Consider the following 26,226-nt stretch of genomic DNA (forward strand, 5'->3'; position numbering starts at 1 on the left):
CTTAACACCTTCTCTTATTGTAGGAGATCGCCTAGAATCAAAAAAAAGGTAGGCGAGTGGCCTCAGGCATGTACGTTGCTGTACTCCGCCCTCCATGTTGGTCCCATTCTTCCCCAAAATCCGTGAAAGTCTCCAAACCCAGTAACAGACAGAACACAACAAGGAGATGGGGTCCCTCCACCCTATACCAGCACCAACGCCAACACCAACACCAACACTGCAGCAGTAACAACGGCCAGCGCACCTGCCCCAAACGATACCGCATACCATTCCTTGACAGTGTCTTCATCGCTAGGCGGAAGCGCGACACCTACGTGGAGGGCAGGCTTGTCAATGTCATTATTTTTGTAGCTTTCCGGCGCGGAAATTCAAAGTTAATGAAACGGCTTATCATGGGCGATTTATATTACACGTACCTCAAAACCGCAATCGCCCCTGGAGCGAACATCATCTGGAGATCGAAGTCGATAGAGAAGCCTAGCCAGCGCTTTACAAAGCAGCGATGGATGAGACCATGGGCGACCTGCAGTTCTCGTCTCTCAGCATCTATGGGTGAAGCTGGAGCAACAAAACAGAGATATAGAGAAGGGAGAAAGCGAAAATGCGTACAAGAAGGACATCGGCAGGCTCATCCCCATTCATGTAAGGTCTCTGGATAACTTTGATCTGCGAGATGAGCCTGTCCAGCCGGTCAGTAACTTGCTTGCTCGATCTTTTAAGGTATTAGCAACAGCCTATCAGCAACAAATAGACCAGGGCCCAACATACTCTCCACCCTCACACCCATCTCTCAAGATATTCCACTCTTTCTCCAGGTCCAGACCCTTCTCCTTCCACAAGCTCCTGATCTCCTAGTTAGTGTACCCCTCATAATCACCATAATTCCACTCTGCAATGTCCTCAGTACGGGTAACCTTCCCTACAATGACGCTGGAGAACGGCCCCATCAAGAGCTTAAAAGTCGTTATAGCCCTTGTCCTCGGGCTGACGAAGATGTGCGCGAGGCGGAATGGGTCGAGGAGTTTGCGAGGGCCTACGAGTGTGGTTGCCGCCGAGGAGACTTGCGTAGCACCCGTCTCGGTTAGCTGGATGTCTGTGATACCCGTGAAGCGGCCTGACTTGGCCCATTCAGTCTCTCCTATGCGAGTTGTCAACGAGCGGTTTATTTAGAGGTTGAAGGTCATAATTATCCTTAGCGTGGTCAGACACGGAACTTACCATGGCGAACAAGGAACACACGAGGTGTTAGGGCGTCTTGGTCAGACATGATGTTGGTGCTAAACGTGAGAGAAGGGATTGTCTTAAAAGGAAGCTTTAATAAGTGAGATATCATTCGCTCCAAAAGGGGCACGTACTTTGGTACGTCCCACGTCTGAGAACGAGGAGACAATCTCTATAGTACTAGACTAATTAAATCCTTGATCAGCGCAACCTATAACCAACAATAAATGGGCTAGAAGTGCAACCTGAAATCAGCTTTGAACAGGTTAGAAGCGCAACCTGAAATCAACCTTCAATTAAACGCAGCCACTGTTTGGGGAAAACGACACAGCTTACTTGATGAGAAGAAATCAAAGCACCACATGGTGGGGTGCGCAGGTTGACAGTGTGGACATGGGGGTGATTTAGTAGTGACCCCACACCCGTGGGCATTGGGCAATAATAATAAGACCAGGCTACTCCGTAAATGGCACACAACGTTGTTTATATAAATAATCTTGTCTACGTGGAGTGGGGCAGCAAGGTGCAAGGGAGAGGCCGTCAGCAGACTTGGCATTCAGAATAGTTGGGTAAAGAATAGAGGGCTTCAGGTGAAAGACTGAAGACAGGGCTACACCTACAAGGCCAAAAATAAACAGTAATCACCCACCATACTATGAACCTACCGGCGTGTGGCTTAAACGCGGATAGAAGTCGGGTGGGTGCCCGCTGGGTGAGCCGCTCACCCGGGGGTGATCGAGTCGCGCGGGCCGGCGCCAATTCACTGGGTGCGCAATAGATGGGTGAGCAAGTGGCGCGAGAGGGGTGAGTCGCGACCACGGAGCGGAATATCGTATCCCCTGTAGTGACTGTGGATTGTAGGCGAGGTACATTCACCAGATTATTCGCGCGACGAATCTTCGCCTCCCAGTGGTGGACCCACATGCTCCTGTATTGTCCAAGCTAGATCGGGCCGTTCGATGAGAGTTCGTGTGCAGCACTAGACCGGAGAGAACAAAAAGCCAGAGGCAAACGAGGAGTCCGTACCCAAGAAAGCCGAATAAATATTAGAGGCCATGGCTGCAAGCTGGGAGAAAGGCAGTGCAACCGGACTGTGTGGTAGACTATGCGGCTATCAGTGTTCCTTTGGCTGCCATTGCTGCAGTCAGTGGCTGTCCTTGGGCATAATGCACATGGGCATGGGCATCTTGCTCAGCGTCACCACCACTACCATCGCGACGTGCAGCATTCCACCTCAAGTCAACCACAGCCTACATCACCGATTGCGGTAAGTAGTCCTCTTGTACGGAGGGCACACGAGGAGGATGACCACACGTCGATCGAGAATGTAAAAATAAGGCCTGCTGCAGATCACATAACGTTTGCGGGTGAGTTGCTACTTTTCGCGCTATGTGATTATACCCTCTCTGCCATCTTACCTAACTAACTGGTTGCTTACAGATTTGGTGAACTGTATTGCGGCAAAGGTAGACCAAAACCGCGCCATAGACGAGAGCGGCGTCTGACGTGGCATAGGTTGCCAACCCAACTGTGATGCAAAGGCAGACTGTGGAAGAGATGTGGCAACCCCTGGGGAGCTTTGCCCTTTGAACATTTGTTGCTCGTGAGTAGCTTTCTTAGCGCGGAGAAGACATAGTGTCGGCATGGGTGCCTCAGGCATTCAGCGGCCGTAGCGTGTGGTCACGTGGCGCACAACCACCACGATAACGCCGCTCGGTCTTCCCTAGATAGGAAATACCAAGCGTTTCCATGCAGTCAGGTTATGCCCCCAGCTAGCTCTCTTTTTCAATAAAATTACACTTTATCGAAGCCCTTCGCTTCAGGCTTCAATTTTATCTACTTTTTACCCTGATATCTGACTTCCTTGTGGCGTCGTTGACCGAAAATGATTCGTTCGACTCCACGTGGTGTTGCCAATTTTGGGTATCCGGACCGACAAGAATCGACCTCGATTGGCTGGATAACTCAACCGATCATACGACCAAGGATCTAGCACGCGATTAGACCTTAGCGAGTACCTAAAATGACCGATAACAACTATACAGCGAACCAGGCTTACTGCCGTGGTCACGCGATCCCCACCAAATTGACCTGCATGATCCCCGCTGTATAAAAGGTTCTAGCGTCAAAAGACCAATTCGATACGTGGACATTTGCGGTAAAGGATAGCCTACGGGCATTAAGATTAGAATAATTGATACAAAAGGACATTGCTCGACCAGCTCAGGATGCAGCAAACTACGTGGCATGGGAGGATATGTTACTACAGGTGGCCAGCTGGCTAACGGGCCAAGTTTCAGAGGAATATCAGCGACGTCTACAGTCGTACAGCAAGAATATCGACATGGCAGACGATTGATACGAGGCGATAAAGGACATCGCGTTAGGATCAGGAACGTTGCGCTTGAAGGCTGCTGCGCTAAAGCCTATAAAAATAACAAGATAACAATTCGCTTCCCCTGCGGACTACATGAAGGCTTATATGGCAGCTACGATGGTCGCAGAACAACTAAAATGTGATGCAGGACCTTACGTCTCAGCCCTGCTATTAATACACGAGCTCAGGGACGATATGCCAAACTAGGCGTACAATAAGCAGGAACAAATGATAGAAGAACCCGGGACGTTTAATTATGACTACTTCCGCGAGCTATACGACTCTGTGATGGCCACCTGGGAAGCTTCAAATATTGACATATCCGCGGCCGCTCATCGCGCGCCTCGGCCCAACAACCAGAATAATAACAACTCTAGCGACGTGTATAATCCAATGAACGATCCAGCACACCACGGGCGAAAGCTTCAAGATGGGCCAGCACCTAGTTGCAAGCACGATCACTGGAGACAAACAATTCTAAATGGAACACCATAGACGACTAACGGTCGCTGTACATACTGTGGGATGCGTGGCCACAGCGTCAAGAAATACTGGTATCTCATGCCTGACCTTCGCAGGGAGGGCTGGAGACCGTGGAGAACGATCTAGGCGTATAAATATCACTATAATCACGACGACGAGAAGCCCAAAAATAGCCCGTCAGTGCCAGATCGAAGGCAAAGCCAAAATATAGCGAATAATCCACAACAAACTGCGCCTCCGGCACCACCTCCAACGGGTCAAGGAGGAATAGTAGTCACATACGACGCGGATGGGACCGCGGAGTTCAGATTTATAGGTGCTGCGGTCGACATGCCGCTAGCAGCTAAAGCTATACGTGTGACTACCAACGAGCAAGGCATATAACAGACTGCGGTGACATTAACAGCGATCTAGATCGTTGACTCAGGCGCCTCACAGCATCTCATCGGGAACCACGCGTTATTTAAGACTTTATATGAATATGGACCGAACGAGCAAGCTTACCGCCACAAAACAGCAGGTGGAGGCATCGTATCGGTAAAGGGATATAGAACAGCAAACGTACGTCTCTATCACAACGGCGCGTGTGTTGATCGCGAGATCTCTGCTTACTACAATCCCAACCTGGATTTTAATATGTTGTCGACGGAGAAAATGAAGCAAGATATGCGCGCCTCTTAGAGCTCAAAAGATCTCTATATCCGTGACTAGGATACGAATGACATCCTAGGCTCTATGTATAACTTCCACGGAGTTCCCAGGGCGATAGTATTCCCAAATAACGATCTTATCCTTGCGGCGTTGAATAAGAAGTAAAAGAAGGAGAAACAATATAATATAGAGCAACGCCAGCTTAGTGAAAAGATGGCGGAGGAGGACGAGAAGGTACTTACGCACGAAGAGATCCTTCTAGCGCATCATCGACTGGGTCATATTGGCCTGCCAAAGCTACGAAAGGCGCTCAACAACAACAAGATCGAATCCTTCGTCTGCGACGTCTGCAGGGAGAACAAAGCGCGCAGATAAGTCTCGCGAGAACCTTAGAACCTTAGAAGCCTTGATGAAGGAGACCCTGCGGCCCTCTGGTATGCAGATGTCCAGACAGTTACGCCAAAGGGGGTGGGCGGCGAGGTCATGTACGTAGTCGCGGTCAATACAGCGACACGGATGACTATCTGCCTGCTTATAAAGGAAAAGAAACACGCGGTAGACGTGATGATAGCCTTTACAAAGCATCTAAAGGTCCAAACTAGTCAGTATCCACGCGAGATCCTTCTAGATAGTGGAACAGAGTTCTTTCGCTTCCGGAGATGGGCCAAGAGGAAGGGAATAAAGGTAAATCCTACTCCACCAAGAACGCCAGAGCCCAACACATCTAAAAGGTTCGGCGGCTACGTCAATAAGATGGCACGCTGTATCCTAGATGAGGCAGGACTTCCCTAGAAGCTCTGGCCCTACGCAATTAAAAACGTGGCACATATGATTAACCGTCTCCACCGTCCAAATAACAAGGACAAAAGACCACCTATATAGAAGTGGCGCGAATAATGGCGGATCAAGGATCCCCACGCCTTAATAGAACACTTAAAGGTCTTTAGTTACCGCGCGTGGGTGCATATTCCGGCTGAAGATCGCGTGAAGTTACAGAAGATGAGCCCACAAGCTCATATTAGCTACTACGTTGGTATGGAAGGTGACCACGGTCACGTTTACCGCATTTGGGTACCGAAGACGGGCCGTATACACAGATCCCGAGACGTTACCTTTGATGAATCAAGGCTATACAACGACGACCATGACGATCGCGGCATCCTGATTAAAGAACCCTCCGAAGACGAAATCCCCAAACCTGGCAAACCTTTCATAATCACCGTATAACCCGGCCTACCGAACACCGAAGGTCTCGAGGACCAGGGGGAGGAACAAATGGAACAGAATAATAGTGGAGGAAACACTGGAGAAGAGGACGACGTTGAAGGGGGTGCGGAGACTCCTACGGAGGCAGATCTACATTTAACGCCTCCAGAGAGCTCACAGCCTTAGAGACAGCAAGGTCCGTTCACACTAGATAGCCCTACGCCAGCAATATTTAGAAACGCTGGTGGTGAGCCATCCCGTCGAGCTCTGTATAATACAAGCCGTTGAGGAGCTTGGGGATCGTCTCAGGGACTGGTCCGGTTACCTCTACCAAGGCCTCTAACAAGTTTTGACCGCCTTCCTATACAGGAAGGAGCTATCAATCCTCAAAGAGTGCCGGAATTGACAAATCTCTGGGAGATAAGTCACCAAAACACTTCTCCGCGGGGAACCTTTATAAATAAGGAAGATATACGGACCACTAACAGGCTCAACCTCTTAGACTATCCACGGATTACTGAGCAGGCTCTGCAGCAAAGTAAGGAAATAGAATTAGATAAGGATATAGGCGAGGCAGAAGAACTACACCATGTCCCTAACCCTGTCGTACCACAAAAGCGAAACATCTCTTCCCGCTTTATTGAACCTGTTGGAGCAGAAAAGAATCGAAAGCTAGATGATGTGACCTCTATAGACGCACGGGGAAAGCAGATTCGCACCTCAACGAGGACTACAAAAGGTCAACCACCTAGCTGGCTTGGGAACGAGCAAGCCCTCGCGGCCTTGGATGTTATTGAACCAAATAAAGTCCTCCGCGCCTCGGAAGTCGTCATCCCACAAACCTACAAGCAAGCAATGAAGTCGAAACATGTAGATTATTAGTGGGCGGTGATGAAAAGGCAATATGACGAGATCACAGGAATAGAAACCTATAGAAAGGTCTCTAGGCTAAAACACAGCAAAGGACACTACGTGTTACCAGGCAAATGGGTCTACGCCCTCAAGCTCGACAAGGAGAATCGCGTGCAGAGATTCAAGGCTCGCTGGGTAATCTATGGCAACAGACAACGTCCTGGTGTTGACTTTAATGACACCAGCTCACCTGTCCCTACAGATCCCGCGATCTGTATGTTCCTCACGATGATCGCCACTAAGAAGAAACGTTACAAACAGGTAGATATCATGACGGCTTTTCTATACACGATGATGAAAGAGCGGAAAATATTCATGCGACCTCCACCTGGCTTCAAGGACGATGATGACCAAGTATGGCTATTACTCAAAGCTTTGTACGGCCTGCGACAGGCGGGTCATTTATGGTGGAAGAGAATAAGTAAGAAGCTGATCGCCATGGGATTCAAACCACTTGTTAAAGAACCTTGCATTTTCCAAAGGGGAACCACATATATTATCATCTACGTAGATGACCTTCTTGTCACCGACGATACTGATGAAGGAATTGACGAGGTTATCCGCGAGATCAACGACGATATGCAGGTCAAGGTTATTAGTGAGCCGGCAAGGTTTCTTGGTTGCGCGCTGACGCGGGAAAACAATACAATTATTATGGACTAGAAGGGATATATAGAGGACCTCCTAATTGAGCACGAGATGTCATTGTTAAACGGGGCAGACTTGCTAATAGCCTCTGGATATCGCTAACATCGCATGAAGATCGCGAAGCATCTAGCGGCTGGTGAAACCACCATCATCAACACAGACGCCGTGGAAGACGACCTTTAGGAGTTAAATGAACCCTACGCGTCTCTCCTAGGTCAATTAAACTGGCTAGTCGTTAAAACTAGGCCAGATATCGCCTACGCAGTCTTTAGGCTGCAAAGATACATGTAAAAACCGCTGACTTATGACATCAAGGCGGCGAAACGAATCCTCCGCTATCTTCACTCCAATAACCTTGCCCTTCAGCTAGGATTGAAGCCAGACGAGGTAGAAGAGGTCTACGTCGATGCCGCTCATCAGGATCATGAGAGCGGCCACTTAACCGCCTTATTTATAATATTTTACGCTGGCGCGCCTGTTGCGTGGTTAGCTAGGAAGGAAACAGTTCTAGCACCGTCTTCAACTATCGTGGAACTAATTGCTTTTGACGCGGCTATTAAAGAGGCTCTCTATATTCGAAAATTAGCTGTTGCGCTCGGGATGAGGGGTGATGACAAGCCACTACGAATCCTTAGTGACAGTGACAACGCCGTCAAGATGGTCAAGAAGCCCAATCTAGCCGCTACACCAAGCGTTAGATGGCTTGATAATCGCTGGTTCTTCGTGCACGAGCTGGTACAGGACAAGAAGATCGAATTTCAACACATTAACGGGGTGAAAAATACCGCGGATGGCCTTACCAAGCCACTCGACGGCCCTGTTTTCAATGACTTCAAGAAAAGACTTCATATAGTTATATATAGAGGAGAAAAGGATTGAATAATGTACGTACACAAAGATTTTGTAGATATTACCGAATCGGGAAATGCAACAGGCCTCATGTCGCTCCGCCGCTGAAGGGGGTGTGTCGGCATGGGTGCCTCAGGCATTCAGCGGCCGTAGCGTGTGGTCACGTGGCGCACAACCACCACGATAACGCCGCTCGGTCTTCCCTAGATAGGAAATACCAAGCGTTTCCATGCAGTCACATAGCTAAACGACATGAGCGCTAACTAAGAATGGGACGTTTAGGCAATTCGGCTTCTGCGGTACCTTATATCTGCCTGCCCTTTGCAGCTTAGAGGCTGACACTGTATCTACTAGGTACGACGGAAGACTTTTGTGGCACGGGTACCAGGCAATACACGCACCTGCTGGCTGGGAGCTAACTATCCTTCTTCTCCTTCCTCTTGCAGGATGCCAATCGAACTGCCAAGATCCAAACAAACCCTCTCCCGGCTCTGACGGCGACGTGTGTAACAAGGTCATCGGCCACTATGAGATCTAGAGGGCGGCGGGACAGATATACAACAAGATGGCACCTGAGGAGATTCCAATCAAATCGCTTGATCAGGTGAACGTTGCGTTCCTATATATTAACCCAAAGGACTACACTATCATTAACATGGGCGGAATTAACGGCACAAAGATGTATGCTTGGTTATTGAACCCTAAAACGCGCAATCCAAAGGTAAAGATTTGGGTTAGTATCATTGGCTGGACCTTCAACGATGAGGGGGCCTATTAGTCTGTTTTCATGAAGATGGCTACTAACACGTCACTAACACACCGCTCTGCTGAGGATCTGATTGAATTCATGGACAAGTATGGATTTGATGGTGTTGATATCTGGGAGGACCGTGGCGCAGATGACCATGGAGGATGAAAGGAGGACTATACTAATTATCCTAAGATGATGAGTGGCCTGCGCTGGGCACTCTAGGGAAGTAACCGCTATTCTAAAAAGTAGGGTCTGTCCCTCACGGTTCCTACGTCTTATTAGTATCTGTGTTGGTTTGATATCAAGATGCTGGAGAAGGTAGTGGATGAGTTTAATCTCATGGCCTATGATCTTCATGGTACCTGGGACAGGGAAGACCTAATTAGGTTACCTTTATGCTCATACTAACCTCACAGAGATTGATGATGCATTGGACCTGTTTTAGAGGAATGATATTAATCCCAGTAAAATCAACTTGCGGCTCGTGGTAAGTACTAGGTTCCGTACTATGAGTCCTATGTATCTAACTGACCGTTTGTCTGGTTATAAAGTTTTACGGTTGAACCTTTATACTCTCCACTCCTCTTTGCGCAAAGCCTGGTTATGAATGGAAGGATCCTGGCCCTAAAGGGCCATGTATAATGACCACTGGCATAATTTCTTATAAGGAGATACAAGATATCATTACAGACAATAACCTAACTCTAGTGTATAATGAGGAAGCTGGCGTGTACTACGTGACGTATGGTAAAGGTGGCGCCAACTAGGTGTTATTCAACGACGCCATTTCATTTAGGGCCAAAACTGACCTCGCGAATAAGTACGGGCTTAGTGGAGTTCTAATCTGGGCCATTAATCAGGATATAATAGATACTTCAGTACGCTCCATGGGGTTACTAGGAGGGATATCCCGCCTATTACTGACGCTGTTGATGGCTACGGTGTATTTGCACTCGACCAGTGCTACTTCACTGATTAACACGAGTCCTGCGAGGCAGGGGACGTCCTCATAACCCGCCTGAATAAGGACTTGAGTGGCCGAGGATATGACGGGAAGGATCACTTTGCCTGGTCTTGTATGTTCCTCACCATTTCCCCTTTAAAGTAAGGCGCTAACACTTGTGGGATATTAATAGTTTGTTGTCCTGCTATTAATGCACCCAAGGCGTCCACTTGCTACTAGAGGGGTGGGCTGGTTAACTACCATGGTTAGTGTGCGCCTGGCGAGGTAAACATGGTGCTTGATGACTATGGAGACAGCAAGAAATAGTACACCAATGGAGGCAAGAAAGTTTATAAGTATATCCTTAGCCGCCCTTGATTAGTATTATAGAGCTAATCTACTCGTTCATAGGGTGTTACCTAGCCACCAATGGGTAGAAATTAATAGAAGAATGCGCATTACAGCCACACAGAAAGGCATGTCCAACGGACAAGCCTTAGGAAATGACAACGGTTAGTGACATGTATTGGGACGACTAGGGTAGGGTCGAAATTCACTAGAAGCTCTATTACCTAGAGAAACCTATATGTTCCACGAGCAATAGTATTCGACTCCAGACTAACAAAAGGACGCGACTCTAGCAATACGACTTGAGTACATGTGGCTGGCACGGTAATAATTACTACTGCAACGATCACGAATGCCCCTTGGTAGGACATTTTAAATGACTAACGTGGAGTGTGTTCCGCTGACACCAAGTAGGGCCAGATTAAACTCTTTAAGTACAGTGGATGGCATGAAGGCCTCGATACTTCATACCACGGTTGTAACAAAGGTTGGAAACAGGCCTTCTACTACAACCCTCCTTAAACGATGGCTCGGCCTTCCTACTAGTTCCTCTAGAGAACCTTTTCCCTAAAGCCGAGTCATTCCCTAATAGTTATATCATGACCTTTGCCGAGACCTTTAATCACAACAATGATGACCTTAGCAGTAGGGCGGCTGGGTTGGATCCTAACGAGCGAGCCTTCACGTGGGTGGCTATGGTAGGGGATATTAAGGATGTCCAGAGCTTTGACAAGCGGGACGGTTCACACTTGGAACTTGTACAACTACTAGAATACTAATCAGGATGATTACACTGTCCAGAAGGCCAAGGCGGTGTGTGTAAGGGGATTAAAGGATAATAATAATTATGAAGATATTCTCCTGGGCGGCGTGGAAGGCATGGTCGTCTGCATGCCTTCTCACTATGGACTGGATCATTACGTCCGTGCCGTCCGCTTCAAATTGACCAACTTGGCCCTTCCTGGCCATCTACGCAAGCGCCACCCTTCAGTGGATAGGGTTTACGAGTTCCACTATGACTACAACTTCCATAATCTACGTCGGGATGGCGGTAAGGCTTACTTCCATGTGGACTTCTCTACCCATGTTGGCTACTAGTACGAACTGGTGGAAGCGGCCTATGACTCTCTGGTCAAGTGATTAACAGAGAACTAGAGGGAGCTAGACTGCCGTTTCTAGTCCAAGATAAAATAGGACTAGTGTAAGAGGTTTAACGTGCTGTTAGCTTATGGAGGCCAAGGGCTTAGAAAGCATTACGAGTGGAATAAATACCTCTTTAAAGCCAAGGTCGTCTATGATATTACCAAGTTTGACTTAGAGGCTAGAGTCTTCAGTGAGATAAACACGACTATGAATTTTAGAACCTCCTTAATTAGCACCCTTTGGAACTTTAACTTTCAGGAGGCCTTTTCCTTCTAGAATCAAGAGGAGTTCTCTATGAGGATGGGCCCTAAATTTGATACTCGAGCATGGTTGTATATGGATAGTAGCTAGATGTCTATTAGCTCCTTTTTAGATTTTAGTATGAACGCCTACCTTAAGGGTATCTTAACTATAAATCCATATTTCTAGTTGGATACTCGGGTTAAGGCCGACGCCTACATCTCTACTAAGGCAGCTGTGGAAATATTAGTCTTGAATAAGTGATTCTAATATTTTCTCCCTAATGATCTTGGTAATAACCCTACCTTAATTAGAGGCGGCTTTTTTCTTAACATGGTAATGTCCCTAATATCCGCCATAGGCGACATGAAGGCTAAGGTTAGAGGTAGACTAGTGTTTAGTTTCTAGTACTCTATGATTATTAATATTAGGGTTGACTTAAGGGGGAAGTAGTATATTAACATAGATATCAAGCTGAGTGTACTAGGATTAATTTAGTTTAATACTACTTTTAGTACTTCTTGTATTAATGGAGTCAAGTTTGATATTAGTGGGAAACTAGGAGTGGATTTCACTATGTTTAATAGTCTCCTAGGGTGGGATAGTGTAAATTACTATTAGAAGGATAGCACAGAGGGCACTATATTCTTAGACTATGTACCATTTAGTATTCTTGTAAAATAAGAGCTCGAAGGTAACCTTATCTTATAAGTATCTAAGGGCCTATTAGAACTCCCTAAAAGCACTTAATTAACTTGTGCTTATTCCTCCAAGGGTGTGTACTATGCTGATGGCGATGAATAAGAAGAACTAGATTATAACATGAAGACTCTGGATTTAAAAATATTCACTAAGGATACTAAGAATAAACTAATGCGTAGAGGATTCCTTATAGCACGCGACTTAAAAGCTCTTGCTTACTGTGATACTAAAGGTGGTAGTCGCTATGAGGGATTTCATGATGATAATTAGGGACTAATAAAGTTTACTAACTATCCTTCCTCTTTGGAGCTTGTTAGTGATTATTACCCTGATGTAGCTACCTATAACGCAGAAAATCTAAACTCTTGTACTAACCTTAACCTCATGAAGCTTGCGAAGACACTATAGCAGCCTAGTACGCCTACTATAAATTAGGGTTGGAAGTATGATAGTGAACATATCCTAGAGGGCCAAGTTATCTAATGGTTCTTTAATGCCTAAGGAATGAAGTGGTCTAATGATACTAATCCAACGGCTCTTGCCCCAATACCGCCGCACGAAAGTATCTAGATCCAATGAAAGGTGTAAAGGGTGAGCTGATATAGTGTCTCTACATGTAAAAGTGGTGGTAACTAAAGGACCTAAAGGATGAGAGGATATAAAGTGGATCCCTAACACTGTTCTTAATAGTGAGTTCCCGGGCTACTATTGGTACTATACGGATGAAATGGTGCTCTTGGAGGCTCTCTTAAACTAGTAAGTAAAGTAAGGTGTATATACCATTCCCACCTCATATACCCTTCCTAAGGTTAAACCCGTCGTCCACAATCCTGGCCCCCTTCATAGGATACACGACGTAGGACTTTCGCTTTCAAACCTGATTACTAACCAAGCCTCATTCTAGTGGTTTTCCAGCAACAGGCTGTACCACGAGAATGTAATGAGAACATATATTAAAAAAGGCTCTTGGAGCGTATACACCAAGACCCTCAAAGCCCATATATCGATGTGGCAATACTATAACATCGACTCCACCAAGAAGACCCTCGTGAAACAGGCGAATCGAATTGAGGCCAAGCTCAAGAACCTCGAAGACATTGAGATCATGAAGAACCTGGGTACAACCTACTACGACAAGCCTTATATTTCCCAGGATCTTTCCACGCTAATGGAAGGAGTGGGTACGGAATGACCGCAAACGCGTTGAGAGGAAGGTGAAAAAGTTCTTGATCCTCTGGACGAAGAAAGCATATAATCTTAATCGACCAGACGGCCCCAAGGTAAACATAAAGCCTGGACAGATGCGCCAGAAGAACAAAGCTATCGTGACGATATTTGAAGTCTACCTGGCTGCCGTTCAGAACTTGCAGGCATGGGATATCGATTGGGATATGGACACTAGTGATAACAATAGCGGGAGTGGTAACAATGATGACGGGATGGATATCGATTGAAATAGACGAGGGAACACTTATCACGGGGATAGCTATGGGTATCTATCGTTTGGTAAATACGAAGCAAGGTGGAAATATCAGATCAGACGGTGCTCTCTTGGGCCATCCTCGTCCGCCAGGTTAATAATCATTGAAGGGAAAGAGACATTCTTCTGACACATTTTCATATAGTCCAGTTGCTGAAACAGGGTCTATGAGTTGATGTTGTTTGATCGGTTGTGGATGGAAGGAGAGATGGATGTTGACTGGGGAGAGGGGAAGAGGTAAAGGGTAAGTGAGATAGAGCTGGATAGGCAGAGGCAGCACAACAAGCTTTTCTTAGCGACTTATTTAAACAGGAAGCCTTAAGACTTTGAGAAAACCCTAACTTAAATGGTGGCCATCCTTGGTATGACAAAGTCGATGGAATATTCACTCGCGAAGCTTATTCGGTAGGAGTGGCCTCTCCGCTATGAAAGTGAATAATATCAATCTCTTAAGAGCCTTAACGAGCATCATTTCCTGTCTTGAGAGCCTCTCTTGCTCCGTGGATCCATCCGATTGCAAGTTGGTAGTAGTAACTACCTTGTGGAAATCACCCATTAAGATAAACAGTCAACTCCCTAATCATTTAGTCTCTCGCTCAAGATACTGGAAAACAGCGTGGAGTAACTCCAAAGTCTTTGCTGCAACCAAGCCTTGTATAGAGACATCTTCCCACTGTTATCTGGGTCACCCTGTTTCCTGAACTCAAAATTCATCGCGTGGCAACTTGAATCTGCCAGGTACCTTCTCCTGAAACACTCTGTCCGGATCGTACTTCCCTGACATACGCTGCAAGTGTCTCACACTCTCTTTCCCATATCCACGAATTGGATCCTGCCACCAGGCGGCCCAGTTGGCATACAGGAATGGGTGCGCAAGTCTTGCATCGGCCACGAGATCTTCAATATCGCGGATTAGGGTCCTCGCTTCGACCGTTATCATGTCGGCGTAGCCAGCGTCCAGCCAATGCAGGGAGAATAGGGCCAGGGAGAGCTCCCTGTCAGGGTGACTGTCTGGTGGGAGGCCAAAACTGTTACGGGAATTCGGCAGTTGCGCCGGGATGCCCATAAAAGTCCAAACAAAATCAGGTTGGCCATCCCAGTGAGCTCAATCCTGCGGCAAAAGACTTTCCATATCGCAAATACCCTGGGTATGATCTCTGGAGTAAAGCGAAAGGTGACGGATGTATGAATCACACTGTGTTGAGGTTAAAAGAAGTCGACAGATGGAGGTATGTATTGGACGCACTAGGTACTCCTAGCCAACTGACCAGGATTCAATTCTTCCGCAAAGGCTGTTGCAGTGGCAATTCGCATCGTACTGAAGAGCTGTGGCTGGATATCACTGAACGGCCGCAGACCACTGGGATCCACGACAGGATCAGCGTAGAACATGGTGTTCAGGCAGCTCCTGGAAGCACTTCCGTTGGGCGAAGACGCGTACATGAAGCTCTGCTCTATTTCTGCTATCGAATCATAAGATGGGCCCTTGAAGGTAATGTAAGCTGCCAGCTGAGCCTGCTCTGTCGAATCTGGATATGCAATGTTACCACCCCAGTACAGTCCGTGCCGAAAAGTCCGCAGATCAAAGCGTGTGACAACACCAAAATTATTCTGGCCGCCTTTCAGTGCTATGAATAGATCTGCGTACTCATTGCTGTCATTTGCAATCACAGTCTCGCCGGATGCGAGAACAATTTGGAAGTTAGCAACGTTGTCACATGCCCAGCCTCGCGAGGGACTGAAAGCCGATATACCTCTTGTACCCATATGCCCAGTAAGGGGATACGATCAGATCTCAGAGTCACAGCTTGAAGATGCTTTTTGAGGATGCGTACCGCCGAGGATCAAGCCAGCAACACCCACGCTGCCAAATTTCCCTCCAACGACATCAAGTTCGAGAGGATCGAGGACCCTGTGCACATCTACCCAACGGGCCCCGGGCCCAACAGCGGCGATTGACCCATCACTACTCACATGGACCTTGTTTAGTTGTTGCAGGTCACTTGTGATACCCTGGGCAGCATTCGCCCAACCTGGATTTGGGGAATGCCCTCCTGAGCGGATGGCGAAAACAGCATCTGGCAGCTTAGCCAGCGTTCCGACGATAGTGGCGACGTCTTCGGCCGAGGAAGGCATGGCAATACAAGCAGGACTTAAACGTCCCTGCAGAGCAAAGTATGAGGTTTCAGAAACATTGTAGCTTTCGCTACCGGGAAAGGCAACTTTCCCCAGCAAAAGGACAGAGATGATGGCACAATTGGATGAAGGGTCTGTTTTCAGAGTCAACGCAGGATTAGCGAGTAACAGGAGAGGCAGAACCCCTGGGATGAACGCAAATACGAACCGCATGCTAGCGGAGGGAACGGGCGGATAGGAAGCACAGAGCTTGAGTAAGGTAAAGCGTCCCCTTCGCCCACATATAAGACGATTCGCTCGAACCGACCCAGGTCTTAGGTCGTGCCTAGTTGTCTTTGAAAGCTCTACCAACTGTGGCTCTTCTGACTCGCCCACACGCGTTGGTTTTTAGGCATGCAGTCTGGTCACCAATGGAAGGTAACACGATATCCTCACCAAGGCCACTTTTGCGAACCCTGGATCTGGGCTTCTGGAGGGACCGGAGCTGCAAGTCTCATTAGGACTAGGTAACTAGTGCCTCCGTCCCTGTAAGTCAGCCTTCTTTATCGCTCCTGCCACGCTTGGTCAGCTATTGCCAGTGTGGTGCAATCCATTGTCAGGAACAGAGAGAATCAGGAGGCGGGAAGACAGATAGAAGTACAGATTTAGCGGGAGGAGCTCAAAATGGTAGTAGGTAGATGAAAGCTCTCTACCTGATCATGTTCAACAGATCAATTGCAAAAGCTCGAGCCACCAATCTGCAGTGTGTCGGGTTAGTACTACCTACTACCCCTCGTCTACCTAGTACCCCAGACTGTGTACCAATTGGACAATCGATGAATCGCCGATCTCCGATATACTGGAGTGGTCTTTGAGGGGCGTAGGGGCCGCTGTGAATGCATCCATTTGAACTAGATTAGCGCTAATATACAGGCGAACACCCTTTCGTAATGCTGAAATTGATCCCCAGTGGCTGGCCCTTAGCGAGCGATCCGTCTTCAATCGTACATGCTACCCCGGCTCGTGAATTATTATTCTCAATCTAGTATAGTTGTTTGCGTCCTCTGCTCTTTATCGAGACTTGGAAGCATTAGAAATAACGCTAAATTGCTTCTTTTCAAAGGACAGAGTCGAGCTCATCCATGTAGATCCCCCTACCTTTGAGGCTGACAAAGGTTGTTTTGGTCGAGTTCGCTTGGATCTGGGCAGTCCTCGTCTGAGTTGCACGATCGGCAAGAATTCGTTGTTCGCGCGCCTTTGCGTCTGCTTGTCGAGCGGTCTCGGCCTGCTGCTGATAAAGAGTCTTGTAGATCTCATCTGTGCCATTCAAAATACCCTTCGTCATGACCTCAACCGCTTTCTCTGCCGCGACGTTCACACGAGCGGCAAGAGCCGTCTGCGCATCTGCCCGTTGGCGTTTGGCGGCTCTGTCGCGTTCCTCGCGGTCCGCAATCTCCTTGCGCTTCTTGGCGTCAACTAGTTTCCGTCGCTCCTCTTTCGCAGCGAGATACTTTAGTGAATGACCCAGCCTTTGCTGGACTGTTGGGCCAATGTCTAGTGGTGCGCTAGAGAAGAAAAGCACATGACCCTGATCGTCACAGTGGAACTGATCACGGATCTCCTCGGGAATAGCAGCATTCGCAGTGTCACTTAGGTGGAAGACTTCGACAGGACGCGGGGCATTTGGATTGTACACGGCGGGCGGCGCTTGCACGCGGCCCCCTTGATATGGAGCGTACTGCGGAGCTTGAGGCACAGCGTAGGCTTGTGGCGTGGCTGGTCCTTGGTAAGCGCCTGGCATCGGGCTCTGGGAGGCATAGCCACTGGGACGTCTTTGTAAACCGGGCTGATAGACCTGGCCGGGTTGAAGCTGAGGTTGATGGTAAGGTATGGGAGGAACCGGAACTGGTGAGTGTTGCGCGAGGGGAACAGCCGGGGAGCGCGCGGGGATAGGACTTGCAGCGGCCAAGAGGGCACCTGCGGGGCTATTCACAGCGGCTTGCGTGGGAGGCTGGCTCATCGAAGCCTGTCGAGGCACAGAGGGTAGAGCAGGTTGCGGTATGGTAGGAGGGGGCGGTGACGGGGTTGGCTCTGGTGGTGGTGATTCCTAAGGAAAGAGTTACCGTCAGATTGCATCATATAGCAAACAAAGCAAAGGCACTTACATTTTCATCTCGAGGGCGGCAATGAACAGCTCCCACCACTGGTGGCGCGTTCTCTGCTCCCCATGTCGGCTTAGGGAGATCGTCTGTCTCCTTTGCATCATCCTTAAGCAGATGCTTGATTGGGCTGGGAATCTTTTTGATCTTCCTAGGCACATCATACAAGTCCATCTCGTAGTCCTTCTCTCGCACTTCATCCGGAAGACAGCTGGCCCATGTTTTGATCTTGTTAAGTTTGTGCTTCTCTTCGTTGTAGCGAGCCTCACACACATAAACTTCCTTATCGAGGGGAAAGTCTCGGGGCCGCCCACGGTTGTACCGAGTAAAGAACATCACGAAGCATCGATCAACGATCTCCTCAACTCGATGATCGCGGTACTGGCCTGTCTTGACTACCTCGTTAGGATAAAAGTGCTTTTCGAAATGATGGACGGTCTGCTCTGGTCGGTAGTACCAGCACGCATTGATCCACTTTTCGCCTTCAGAGTCCTGCCAAGTACGGTAGATTTGCGCCACCACAGGCTTGGTCACGTCGTTAGGGTTCTGGATATGCACCCAATCTCCAACTTTCCATAGCTCGCCCTTGTGAAGAATGCCATCCGGTAACGGTAGACGCCCGTCCTCCATTAAGTACTCGCTATCAGGCTTCTTTTTTTGGATCTCAGCGAGCCTTCGTGCTTCGACCTGGAGTTCAACGGCATCCTTATAGATTTGACTTTCGGACTGGTTGTAAGCTTTCGCGTTGTTAAACATGAGGTCCATGTCCTTCATGAAATGATCCACCGAGTTGTACTTCTTCCGCTTCGACTTGCGCTTGATAAGATCGATGGCGATGGGATCTTTGATCTCGATGTAGTAGTCCGGATAAACATTCTTGTCAGGAAGACGCTCAAAATGTCGAACCTTCAATTGGTTCCCAGGACCTTTCAGCTTCCGGATGCCCTTTAGGACCGCCTTGATTCTCGCTTCCATTGGTGTATCAACTCGCGGGGGGCGGCCTCGCTTTTTCCTTTGTTCGGGATCGGCAGACTTATTTCCATCGTCCTTTGCGCCATCTCGCTTCGACCCGGGCCGCGGTCCCCGCTTCTTCTTGCGTCGGCCTTCATCGTCAGAGTCATCGTCATCCTCGTCGTCTTCATCATCTTCGTCTTCTTCCTCTTCCTCATCCGGCAAAGGATCCGCCTCTGGAATCTCCCCCAGATCGGGAAGTTCAGCCTCCTCCGCGGTTACAATTCCCGTCTTGACCAGTTTCTCGAATTCGGAGATAAACGCATCCTATACATCAAACCAATCATCAACCCTAGTTCGCTGCGCGTGAGGGGGAATCCGAGTTGCTTCCACGAACCTTGATCACCAGCGAATCTTCGTATGCTTGGGACTTGGGACGGTTGTACGTTTGCGCATTATGAGGAATCTGTGTCGCGCAATAATGTTAGATTTGACGCGACAAATTAGACGACAGCCAAACGTACCAGCGCACAATCGCGGACAAAGTCTGTAAACTTTTTGTACTCTCGCTTGTTGATCCTCTGTTTCAGGATACTAAGAGCCATTGGCTCCTTGATGATATCATAGTAGTCGGGCACATTGCGCTTATTGACGCTGCGATGAAAGAGTCTCGAGGGATCGTGGCCACTGTAATTTGCGAAGAAAAAAATGGAAAGCCGGATGTGAGCTGCATGTTCCCTTTTTTGCGATGCGACACGACACGAATTGGAACGGGAAGGGTTCCTCGCTCGATCGTCGCGCTTTCAACTAAACCCGGGCAAATAATCACTTACTCTGCTTCTCTAACGTCGTAGATGGCCAGCACAACGTCCATCATGGCCTTCCATAGTTCCTCGCTGATGTTGCTGGGGACGCCGTCACCCTTGATGTCCTCCTCGATGGACTGGACGGGGTCCTCAGGCGTTGGTTGCGCTTGCGACGGCTCCGAGTCCTTGTCCATGATGTTGACAACCACGATCACGGTAGCGACGCTACAGGTCAGAAAAGCTTCGCTGGACCTACTGGAGGTGTCGCGTCAATCGAATTAATTCACTGAGAATGAATCCGGACCTCCAGAGGCGCGCAAGAGCAGCAGACGAGAGGTTCAAGCAGCGAGTGTGCTGACTAAGAGTTTCTTACAACTTCATTGATACGGTAAGTTACGAGTATCTCGACTGCTCCAGTACTGTTTTATTACGATATAGCCTCTGGATGAATAGTCGAAGGCAGGAATTAGCACTTATACTACAATGTGTTTGAAATGATGACTACTAGAGGTGTCTGGATTCGGATGATGATCATGTTGATTGTTGCTTAGTGGTAGGGCTAGAACTGGCTGTATGGACCTCCAAACCCCCCTACAACATGATACTCTCTCCCTCTCAGGATGATGGAGTGAAGCCTAGGGAGATCTAGGTTCGTGGGCCTGTTTGCATGCCCGAGGTTTCCTGGTTATTACTCCTATCCCAAAGCGCAGCCACTTTTCGTCCATTTAGGTCATATGACCCGATATGAAGTTTTGGAAGCCTCGATTTATGAGCACGTAGAGTCAGCAAATCGCCAGGCAGGAACCTTGCGAGCAAAGGGCCCATTAAGTTCAGCATAGGAGCGGCCCTTCGTCTCGTGAATCAGAAACCAGGCCAGGATGTGAATGAGAGTGCCAGTTTCAACCCAGAAGAAAACTAATTTCAAATGTCAACGGCTAATCAACACATTATTTTATGAGTAGTAGACACATACCCAGTTCACTCATGCCTAACTTAGGGTTGTTAAGCATGATGGCAGCGATGTAGACATAGACAGTGGCCATTCGTCGAATAAAGATGATGGCGACGCCGGTTGTTTTCGCACGGAGCTTGTGGTTCCTGTCTCTGCAACGTAGATGTATCCCATTGGGCTCGCGAAAGATTGTAGCCAATGCTACAGGTGCAGATTTATCTGGTCAGCTAGTGTATCTGGATTAAGTAAAAGGGAGTGGTAGGTTTGCTGACGCAAAGGTGATCAAGACTGGCCCAACTGCTGACCCGTTGGCTCTAAGGACACCAATGATTAAGTGGGGGCATATGCAATTGGGCGCAAAGCAAAGAAGGAGTCTACGGCGACCGAGACGCTCAATTAGACGAAACGCTACGAGATTATAACAATCGTGGCACCCCGGAATACTTTAGCAGTGATTGACACTCTCCTAGTATGAATACTCACTTTGTAGCCACAGTCCCTTTGAAAGGGTTAGCATGCCCCGCCATGTCAAAGAAGTAGCTCGAATAGGTGGAAATAATTAAAACATCAATTGCGACCTGACAATGCCATGGTAAAGAGGGAATATCACCTGCAGGCGACGCTAGGAGCCGAGTGGTAAGCTGATGTCAACAACGAAAACGATGGCGGGATGCCACCATTCTATTCCTGCCGCGGAACACATCTATGTACGAGCCTTCACCTTGGACTGAGGACATGGCACGCGATTCCCAATCTCGAACATGAGTTGATTGTATTCATGTTGGACGTCGTAGCCCTCACCTCATGATACATCTTCTTCATCACCTTTTCCGCTTAGGATTCACGGCCGGTAAGGTAGTGCCAGCGGATAGACTCTGGTAGAAAGACTCACGCAATGAGTGCGACTCCACAAAAGACAAACTGGGTGAGAACCGCATGTCGCCAGTTGGAGGGCTTGTCTTGCGAGACGACGTTGAGTGAGATCGCGGACAGGAACGAGCCAATTGAAAAGTAGCGTATGCATCAGCATCTCGATAATTTGTTCTAAAGCCGCTATAAGATGCAACTTATAAAGAGCTAGACAAGACTTGTTAGCGCTCCACGGCAAGGCGTTGGTGCCATCTCGGAAATATAGACATTGGTGCAACATTGGACGAGACCGATTAAGAACCCCTGGCAGATTGCAGATTAGCACAGACATCCGCCAGAGGAATGTAGCCCTGTCAAGGCTCACATATAGAAACCGGGCACCGAGCCAATGTGTCAAATGCGTGACAAGCTGTTCCAAGATACATCCAGCAACCATGATCATTTGAACGCTACAGATCTCTCACCGACGACCAAATTTATCTGCTGGATAGGGGCCACTACCATAGGAGCCAATCCCAGCACCGCGCATGGCCAGAACATCTTGAGAGCGAAGGACCAAACTGCGTAGGTCAGATACCATTCCGATAAGAAAATTGTTGGCCAGGAAAACCTACAGCTCGAGAGAGATATATTGGGGATCGATGTTGTAAGACCCATCCGGCTGAAGGTCTCCAAACGTACGAACAGACCCAGGTAGCGCAACAATGCTGCCAGACATCTGGACCAGATATCCGTCCGAAAGAGTCCCGACCGCAGCAAACCATACAGACAAGGGTCGTCCACTTGTAAATTCGAAGAGACTGAACAATGGCCAACTGCTTGGTTGGTGAAGCCGCATTGTTAGGGCTGTTGGTATCCGACTTCGTAACGTCTGCATCTGTGCTGGAGTCGCCCACAGCAGGTTCTGAACGTTCGATGTGTCTGTAGCGGGCTTATCACCCACGGATTGAGAGACGGCGGACATAGTGAGAGAATGAAAGCTGTCTGCATAAGCAATGAAAACATGAAGCACGAGAGGGATCCATCATGTACTTGATGTAGCTATCACATGGTTTCGATTTTCTATATGCCGCGCCCAGCTAATAGAAGCGAAGTCAGTCGGTGTCCAGAAGAATACCTAAATTAACGCCGACGGCAAGGTTCAATTGCCCGGACCCCACCATGGTTTATGGTAGTCAACTTATCTTTCTGATTCTTCATATGCCACCCCCTTGTCTAGCCCTAAGCGAACTGAACCGCAACGCAGCGCAAGGCACCGATGGGCGACACCGGCAACTTCCAGACCGAAAAATGGTGGCACAAGTCCTTTAGCATGCTCGAGACCAACTTGCGGGAAGTCGACATAAAAATGAATGTGGAAAAAGTCGCCAGCTACATCTCACAGCACGGCGCCGACGCGTAGCTGATTGGCGTGGGCGGGATCCAGGCGCAATACCCAACGGCACTACTAGCACCATTACACACTCAAAGAGCGGTCCAGTGGCAACCTTATTGCGGATGCCTTTGCCGCTTCGAGCGCGCGGGGGGTGCGTCTGTTGACGGGGATGGATTTTCCAAGAGGTCTCCAGGGAGGTTGCGGAGGAGCATCCGGAGTGGTGTTATGTCTCGCCAGTCGCGGAGTCATAGTCACAGAGGCATACTGTGAAACTGATCTCGGTGTGTCCGAGCGCAGGGTATCATTAGGAACGGATGTTTGGTATTTTGGTTGAATCTGTGATGCGCAATCCGTTCGATGGCTTCTTCATCAACTGGACGGCTGCAAACGAGGAAGATTACTAGAAGCGACACCAGGGGGTCTGCCTTCGCGATGAGCGCCAGAGCCGTTGGCACAGGTATTCTGGTGATCGGAACTTCTCAGGACCCCAGCCGAGAAGTGCTCGATGGAATCACGGATCAGGTATGCAGTCACATCACAGAGGCTTTCGTCAGCCTACTTGAATCTCGGAAAAGCAGCGGACATCATGTTTCATGATCCGAATAATTCTGTCGGGCAGGAGCACTGGTATCACTCCACCTCCGAAATGATCAGCTCGTGGATCTCTTTTCGACCAAAGGTGCCTAGTTCTCGCTAACTCGACATGTTTCCTAGCTACGCCGTACCGCATGGCGAGCGTGGAACCTGCACACTTCGCACAGTATCTACTCCCATGTATTTCGCGAGGCGGCTATCCCTCATAGCACAAGAACATTGCCACAATGACCGAAAATCAAGCCGTAGGGGGTAAAATGTTGTAATTTTCCCAAATATAGGCATGATCCAATCCGACACAGTGGTTGTTCTCGATAGCTGGGTACTTAGCGGTGGTCACTTAGTCACAAGAAGATCTAGTGGCGTCAAAGAGGACGGGTCTATCCAGCTGAACTCGTTGCCAGCCTCGCGTCGCCTCGCACTGGACGATAAGCTTGAGCAGCTCTGGTTATCATACTCCGCCTTGCCCCAACCAAGCGTTCATAACCGTATGTTAGTTCCTCTTTACGGTGCACGCCACATGTTTCGAATGGAAGGTTGACAGTGGAGGCGGGTCGGGTACAAGTTGCTCGCTCATGCATTCTTTGACCCTCCTGAGAAAGCCTACGGCAACATTCAGGTAGAGCAACGTGGGTACGGCACAGGTAGCTTTGATCGCGGCAAGGGTGTTTTTATCCCTTTTACTGCCGGGCGACTTTTTTCACCAGGGTTCTAACTGAGAAAAGTGGCGCAAACAAAGTCCTTGCTGTAGCATCGCAGAGCAGGTAGAAATGACTATCCACAGGACAGGGTCCAAGGTGATTGGCCATATCATCAATATGCCAGGTGCCAGAAGGCAGAAGACCCTCATATCCCCGTCTCTGGGGAACGAGGTACGGGGAGAAGAGGTCAAGGCGCATGCACTGCAGAGTGATAGAAAGTTGGAGGTAAAGGATGGAGAAATCTCACTGCCAGCATTAGAGCTAGTCGAGGGTATTGTGATTGAAGGCTTGTAAGAGTTAGAAGGGACGGGGGATATCATATCACCGTGGTAGCGTCAGTTGACTAACTCAGAATGACAATCTGGCGGATTGTTTTCTTCAGGAGACACACTACTCACCGTGTACTTGCGGCAACCAACCCGCTTTCCGGTTGGTCTGGGTGACTTTTCAACACAAGCTCCAAGGCAAAGGTAGAAGTCAAATTCCGCGGGCGACCAATTCGGGATTCCCGTCAAGCATTGAATCAAGCCTTGAATGCGTCTTAGTGTATTAGCAAGCCTAGCTATTTTCCTTGAATTGGTTTTATGCACCTTTTTGCCTTTTCAAGCAGAGATATCTTCGTGGTGCAGCGTTCGCCAGCCGTGCCCCGTGCCCCGTAACCCATACCCTGGTTCACCGTTGATACACAGAACGGGACGTATGGCGGTGTCCACCTGCCCATGGATAACCAGGACGCCTTTCTGGGAATCAGATACGCGCAGGTGAGTAAAGAGTCAAATCATATTTCTGCGATTCTACTCAACATTGTCCGTAATTCTGGCCTGACCAAGATCTTCGGACTCCGAGTTGTGGTATGGATTCATGGGGGCGGGTTCAACAAGGGTGGTGGTTCAGACAAGCGATACAATTACAGCTATGCCGCCCAAGATTCTGTCAACATGGGGAAGCCTTTTATTGGCGTCACTATCAACTGTCGCCTGTCTGTATGAGGATGGCTGATGGTTAACGAGAGTTGGAAGCAGGTGCCGTAAACCTCGGCCGCCATGGTATGCGTCCGTCCCTGCGATGGATGAACGAGAATAATGCTGCTTTTTGAGGCGACCCCACCAAGGTGACAATCGTAGGCGTGGGCGCGAGCGCTGTGGTTCTGAGGCGCTAGCTGCGCAGGTTCACTGGCGAGGAGGGTTTCTGGCTTGTCTATAACACCTCTATTGGTGGTAACGTAGGCCAGAATCTGGTGTTTCACGTAAACGGGTCATTCATCGAAGATGATGATTTCAGGGCAAAGGTCTTGCACTGGTTTGATGCCCACTTTCTTGATGCCTTTGGTTACTTAGCTCTGTGAATGTGATTGTTGCCGTAGGCCGAAGTATAGCCTCTTGGGAGTGGACCTCTCTTCGTAGAGAGTATTTACATGAGAATGACGCCCATTTGGAACTGGTGTGTGTTATGGGTTAATTTCACGTAGCCAGTACCCCATTCAAACCGCGCAACGAGGCACTTGATAGAGGAATAATGAGAAGCTCAGCGAAATGAATAGTGAGAGGCTCGCTGAGATGCTTGGTGAGTTGTCGAACTCATCAAGAAGCAAGCAAGCCTTGAGGCAGGCATTTGAGCCATCTAGTACACAGATGTCAACAGAAGTCAGCCAAAGGATTGAGCAAGAACCATTCGATTTTCTTGGATCGACCTGTTGTCCCCGCCGTCCGAGAGAATTGGCTGCCTCAGACTGTCGTCACTTGAAGGTCC

The 26,226-nt window shown here is 48.7% G+C and overlaps 10 protein-coding genes across 10 annotated transcripts; 4 read left to right on the plus strand and 6 right to left on the minus strand.

Annotated features, from left to right (window-relative positions):
- Positions 1-182: 182 nt before the first annotated feature.
- BJX68DRAFT_269992 (histidine phosphatase superfamily) lies at positions 183-1,267 on the minus strand (the record flags this gene model as incomplete). Its single annotated transcript, XM_071046493.1, has 6 exons — positions 183-351; positions 417-523; positions 610-712; positions 769-851; positions 924-1,138; positions 1,219-1,267. 6 exons carry the CDS (start codon positions 1,265-1,267, stop codon positions 183-185), a joined length of 726 nt encoding a protein of 241 aa, XP_070895824.1.
- Positions 1,268-2,069: 802 nt separating this feature from the next.
- On the plus strand, positions 2,070-2,881 carry BJX68DRAFT_243723 (uncharacterized protein). Its single transcript, XM_071041187.1, has 2 exons — positions 2,070-2,588; positions 2,662-2,881. Exons 1-2 carry the CDS (start codon positions 2,327-2,329, stop codon positions 2,724-2,726), a joined length of 327 nt encoding a protein of 108 aa, XP_070895825.1. The 5' UTR covers positions 2,070-2,326; the 3' UTR covers positions 2,727-2,881.
- A 5,980-nt stretch (positions 2,882-8,861) lies between these two features.
- Positions 8,862-9,311, plus strand: BJX68DRAFT_243726 (uncharacterized protein). The gene has a single exon (XM_071041188.1). The coding sequence runs from the start codon at positions 8,913-8,915 to the stop codon at positions 9,123-9,125; it is 213 nt and encodes a 70-aa protein (XP_070895826.1). The 5' UTR covers positions 8,862-8,912; the 3' UTR covers positions 9,126-9,311.
- Positions 9,312-10,988: 1,677 nt separating this feature from the next.
- On the plus strand, positions 10,989-11,487 carry BJX68DRAFT_269995 (uncharacterized protein; the record flags this gene model as incomplete). Its single annotated transcript, XM_071046494.1, has 2 exons — positions 10,989-11,087; positions 11,173-11,487. 2 exons carry the CDS (start codon positions 10,989-10,991, stop codon positions 11,485-11,487), a joined length of 414 nt encoding a protein of 137 aa, XP_070895827.1.
- Positions 11,488-13,480: 1,993 nt separating this feature from the next.
- On the plus strand, positions 13,481-13,928 carry BJX68DRAFT_269996 (uncharacterized protein; the record flags this gene model as incomplete). The annotated part of the gene is made up of 2 exons (XM_071046495.1): positions 13,481-13,655; positions 13,744-13,928. The coding sequence occupies 2 exons, from the start codon at positions 13,481-13,483 to the stop codon at positions 13,926-13,928; spliced, it is 360 nt and encodes a 119-aa protein (XP_070895828.1).
- Positions 13,929-14,657: 729 nt separating this feature from the next.
- Positions 14,658-16,303, minus strand: BJX68DRAFT_277965 (FAD-binding oxidoreductase; the record flags this gene model as incomplete). Its single annotated transcript, XM_071048428.1, has 4 exons — positions 14,658-14,982; positions 15,033-15,149; positions 15,201-15,708; positions 15,790-16,303. The coding sequence occupies 4 exons, from the start codon at positions 16,301-16,303 to the stop codon at positions 14,658-14,660; spliced, it is 1,464 nt and encodes a 487-aa protein (XP_070895829.1).
- Positions 16,304-17,186: 883 nt separating this feature from the next.
- BJX68DRAFT_257361 (putative RSC complex subunit (RSC1)) lies at positions 17,187-20,179 on the minus strand (the record flags this gene model as incomplete). Its single annotated transcript, XM_071043324.1, has 5 exons — positions 17,187-18,176; positions 18,235-19,506; positions 19,577-19,645; positions 19,704-19,866; positions 20,013-20,179. 5 exons carry the CDS (start codon positions 20,177-20,179, stop codon positions 17,187-17,189), a joined length of 2,661 nt encoding a protein of 886 aa, XP_070895830.1.
- Positions 20,180-20,516: 337 nt separating this feature from the next.
- BJX68DRAFT_243730 (uncharacterized protein) lies at positions 20,517-21,207 on the minus strand. The gene is made up of 2 exons (XM_071041189.1): positions 20,959-21,207; positions 20,517-20,900 (listed from the first exon to the last, which is right to left on the minus strand). Exons 1-2 carry the CDS (start codon positions 21,026-21,028, stop codon positions 20,752-20,754), a joined length of 219 nt encoding a protein of 72 aa, XP_070895831.1. The 5' UTR covers positions 21,029-21,207; the 3' UTR covers positions 20,517-20,751.
- A 138-nt stretch (positions 21,208-21,345) lies between these two features.
- Positions 21,346-22,996, minus strand: BJX68DRAFT_243732 (uncharacterized protein). Its single transcript, XM_071041190.1, has 5 exons — positions 22,840-22,996; positions 22,422-22,787; positions 22,172-22,367; positions 21,421-22,110; positions 21,346-21,372 (listed from the first exon to the last, which is right to left on the minus strand). The coding sequence occupies exons 3-4, from the start codon at positions 22,247-22,249 to the stop codon at positions 22,015-22,017; spliced, it is 174 nt and encodes a 57-aa protein (XP_070895832.1). The 5' UTR covers positions 22,250-22,367; positions 22,422-22,787; positions 22,840-22,996; the 3' UTR covers positions 21,346-21,372; positions 21,421-22,014.
- BJX68DRAFT_269999 (uncharacterized protein) lies at positions 22,268-22,771 on the minus strand (the record flags this gene model as incomplete). Its single annotated transcript, XM_071046496.1, has 2 exons — positions 22,268-22,367; positions 22,422-22,771. The coding sequence occupies 2 exons, from the start codon at positions 22,769-22,771 to the stop codon at positions 22,268-22,270; spliced, it is 450 nt and encodes a 149-aa protein (XP_070895833.1).
- Positions 22,997-26,226: the final 3,230 nt, after the last annotated feature.

Source organism: Aspergillus pseudodeflectus, assembly GCF_044049435.1.
Source record: "Aspergillus pseudodeflectus strain CBS 756.74 chromosome Unknown BJX68scaffold_44, whole genome shotgun sequence".
Lineage (NCBI taxonomy): Eukaryota > Fungi > Ascomycota > Eurotiomycetes > Eurotiales > Aspergillaceae > Aspergillus > Aspergillus pseudodeflectus.